At 55.1% G+C, this 3,882-nt stretch overlaps 1 protein-coding gene across 1 annotated transcript; it reads right to left on the bottom strand.

The window, feature by feature from the left end:
- Positions 1–297: 297 nt before the first annotated feature.
- Positions 298–2,035, bottom strand: LOC104412091 (ras-related protein Rab-27B). The gene is made up of 2 exons (XM_010022695.1): positions 1,883–2,035; positions 298–387 (listed from the first exon to the last, which is right to left on the bottom strand). Exons 1-2 carry the CDS (start codon positions 2,033–2,035, stop codon positions 298–300), a joined length of 243 nt encoding a protein of 80 aa, XP_010020997.1.
- Between the last annotated feature and the right edge of the window lie 1,847 nt (positions 2,036–3,882).

The raw sequence follows: 3,882 nt of genomic DNA, 5'->3' as shown, positions 1-3,882 counted from the left end.
CAAACTTCTCCATTCAACCCATCCCAGGGTCCCACCACCCTCCTGGAAGCCCCAAGTCCTCATCCCATCCCTCCATCCCAAGCCCTTCGTCCAGCTTTAGGCCCTGGGAGCTGCTCTGAGGGCTCCATGGGGAGCTTCTCCTCACCCCACCACCAAGTCCTTCTCCTCAGGGCTGCTCCATCCATGGTCCAAGCAGCGTCAGGTCTTCGCTTTGGAGAGATACTTGAGGTTTCCACCTCCTGTTCTCCCCAGGAACATGAACTACTCCAGACTTGCCTTCCACCGAGGTCCCCTCCGTTACCTTTCTTGCCCAGCTGTGTCCCAAAGCTGGAGATGGACCTTGAAGGCCTTCCCTGGAGATCCATTCGTTCCTCTGCTGTTGTAGACCTGGAGAAGAGAGGCCGATCAGCACATCCGCTCGGAAACCCGGTGCAAGCGAGGAGTAAGGTCACACCTGGAGTTGAAGCCACCTCTGAAAGCTGCTCCTAGTAGGACCTACACCCCAAAGAACCACACAAACCATCATGGAACAGCTCCTCAAAGACCAGCTGGTCACGCTTAAGATACTACGACTTTACACCTTGCTTGTTGCAGTGCTGCTCTCGTGAGCTTCTAGCAGCATCAACCACCCCATTGACCTCTGGTGGACATTAAGGGTAGGAGAAGCAGAAGAAGCCACGTCAAGGCTGGACCATCTTGGTTCTCTGAGGTGGTTTAGGAGGATCTCAGCACCTTCAACGGGCAAACATTGTCCTTCTACTTAGACCAAGAGAACGTGGACTTCACTGGGACAAGCTGTGGTTGCCCCAGCCTTGAGGTGGTCAAGGCCAGCTTGGAGAGGTCTAATGGAAGGTGTCCCTGCCCATGGAACCGAAGGAGCTTGAAGGTCCCTTCCAAGTCTACAGCCAGAGGTTGCCCAGCCCTTGGAGACGAGGAGAACCTCCTCAACCTGCTTTTGTCTCCTTTGAGGCATGGAAACGTGGGGCTTCTCCTTGAGACCCCCATGAGATGGGCTTTGTCCCCCACTTCCCAAGTGTCTTAGTCCCAAATGGACCCCGACGGAGAACTCGGGAACCTCCATCTCCAAGGAGACAGCAGCGTGAAGAGGTTGCCAGAGGAGATGGAGGGGGCTGAGGGCCTGATGTCCATCTTCTCCTGATGTTCTACTGGATTAACAGGACCTTCAAAGCATCTTCATGGCCCCGCGTGGACAACTTCACCTCTGGGGGCGACAGCGTAAGAAGGACCTGGAGATGGTGGAGCAAGGCCAGAGGAGGCCACCACCATGGACAACCTGCTCCACCACTCTCCCACCAAGGAACGTCCTCCTTAGATCCAACCCCTCTTTCATTGTCCTATCGCTCCAGCCCATGATGCAAAGCCCTTCTCCAGCACCCTTACTCCTTGTTGTAGCTTCTCCTCCTGGTTGTAGCTTCTCCTCCTGGTTGTAGCTTCTCCTCCTGGTTGGAGAGAGTGTGGAGGCTGAAGCTCTGGCTCCCCCACCCTGTTGGAAGGTGCAGCTGCCACTGCTTGAAGAGGACTTCAAGCTCCATTTGGGCTGGAGGTACCTTGAGGAGCACTTCTCCTTCGAGAGGACATAGGGGTGGGGCTGGGCAGGATCTGCTGGTGGCCCTATGGGGCTACCTGTGACCCAAGCCTTGCATGAAGCAATGGGTCCTGCTTGGTGCCACACGGTTTGGGTGCTGCCCCAAGACCCCGTGGGCTGGAAGACACCTCGAAGCTCACCCAAGGGCCACCTTCTCCAAGGTTGCTCCACCCAAGCTGGCCTCGAGCACCGTAAGAGAAACCTCGAGAGGAACCGGGTTCCTGGGCCCCAATGAGCAAGAAGCCCCCCTAGAAGGTCCCCTAGGAGACAACCCACCACTCGTTTTTCCCTGAAGTCAATCCCTACTGTGGTGATGAACTTTGGGTTGAACTTGTTGTCCGTGTATCTATAGAGGAACGTGGTCTTCCCAACTCCGGAGTCTCCAAGGGCCAGGAGTTTGATCAAGTAGTCGTAGTCTCCATCAGTCATAGTGATGAGCTTGAGGAACCTATGGAAGAAGGAAGGAAACCCAAGGAGTTCAGGAGGAGGAAAGCCCCTTCTGGACCTTCTGGTCCTCTCCACCAAGGGCTTCTTCTGCAGAAGCCACAAGGTTCTCCAGGAGCCCACATCTGCCTTGTGCTCTGAAGGAGACAACCAAAGCCCCACCTTCCATGCTCCTACTGGAGTGAAGAAGAAGCCCAAAGGACCACCCGCTGGCCTGAGAAGGCCCCAGATGTAGTTGTCCCTACACAGCAGTGAGGAAGAGCAGCCAAGTCCACCTCATGGAGCAGGGAATGATGGAATGGTTTGGGAGGGATGGGTTTGGCTTGGAAGTTCTTCCCCATGAGGTTGGTGGGACATGGGCATGGGTTGACTGGAGAAGCTGGAGCTGCCCCATCGCTGCTTCAAGGCCAGCGTGGAGCACCCTGCTCTAGGAGAAGGTGGCCCTGTTGGAAGCAGATGAGCTTGAAGGTCCTTCCCAACCCAACCCAAAGGCACCGACCACACAGAGTCATTCAGGTTCTGCGTCCCCGAGGAACGTTACTACCAGTAGTAGTGCTACAAAGCCTTGGTGAGCCCCTTTGCCTTCTCCATCCACTCTTTGGGTGGCTTTTTGTTACAGAAGGCCAAGGAGCAGTGGGATGGAGCAAGGAGCCTTCTGCTCCTCACCTTCTGCTCCTCACCTTCTGCTCCTCACCTACAGCACAAGAAACCAGGTGGGAGCTCCTGTTACTCCCAGGAGTAAGATCAGAGAAGCACGAGGAAGGAACCTCTGGACATCCTGGAGTCCCACCTCAAGCAGGGTAATGGGAACATCTCGAGGTGGGTTTGGGAGGTTCTTCTTCATGGTGAGCTGGAACTTGGTGTGGTTCCAGTTATGGCCCTTGCTCCTTGTCCTCTCGCTGGCCACCACGGAGAAGAGTCTGGGACCATCCCCTTGGTACCACCTTGGAGGTCCCAGCTCAATCCTCTCTTCTCCAGACTAAAGGAGGCTTCTCCAAGCCCTCCAGGTCCTACTGAATGGGACGTGTGCGAGTGATGCCAGATCCAATGGAGAATCCCTTCCGAGCCACCCCATTCCATGCTTCCCAATCCCAGCCCAGGAGAAAGGTCTTCTCCTCCCTGTCTTCCTGCCTCCTGGTGATGTTCCTCCTGGGACATCACTTGGGACAGCAGCTTCCCAACGTCCTCGCTCTGCTCCCACAAGGACACCAACAAACCCACCGCATGCCAAGTTCTCCCATGAGGTTCTCCTCCCACCTCCTTCAGTCATTCCCACCCCATTCCAGCCTGGAATAACATGGAATACCAACGGGTTGGAGGAGCAGAGAAGCAAAGGACAGGCTTTGAGGGCAAGAAGAAGGAATGATTTAGGAGCTGCCACCATGAGTCCAACCCTCTGGGAATTAGCCTCCAGATCCATAAGGATACCTCTTATGTTTTGGGATTACACAGTCTGCTCCCAATGTGATTCCAAGGAATTATCCAGCTTCAGCCTGGATGGAGCTTGCTGGAAGGTGGCCCTTTCTATGGTGGATCTACCCGGGCTTTAAGGCCCCTTCCGACCCATTCCATGATCTACTTCCCATTCCAAGCACACACGAGGGGCTGAATCCCTCGGAGCCACCTTATTCCTTCGGGAAAAGAAGAGCAAATCCCAGGGAACCAGCACAACGAGTCCTTGTCATCTCCTGGGCAAGCGCTTCCAAGACCCAAGTCCTACCTTGCTCCAACAGGAAAAGCAGCTTGGAAACCCGAGGTTGTAGGGAGGGAAGAACAGCTTCTCCCAAGGGAAAATCCCACCTATCCCATTCTTACACATGGAAAATGGGCTT

This window comes from Nestor notabilis, unplaced genomic scaffold (assembly GCF_000696875.1).
Source record: "Nestor notabilis isolate BGI_N333 unplaced genomic scaffold, ASM69687v1 scaffold9759, whole genome shotgun sequence".
NCBI classification, from domain to species: Eukaryota; Metazoa; Chordata; class Aves; order Psittaciformes; family Psittacidae; genus Nestor; species Nestor notabilis.
This window is presented reverse-complemented; position numbering and strand designations above follow the sequence as displayed.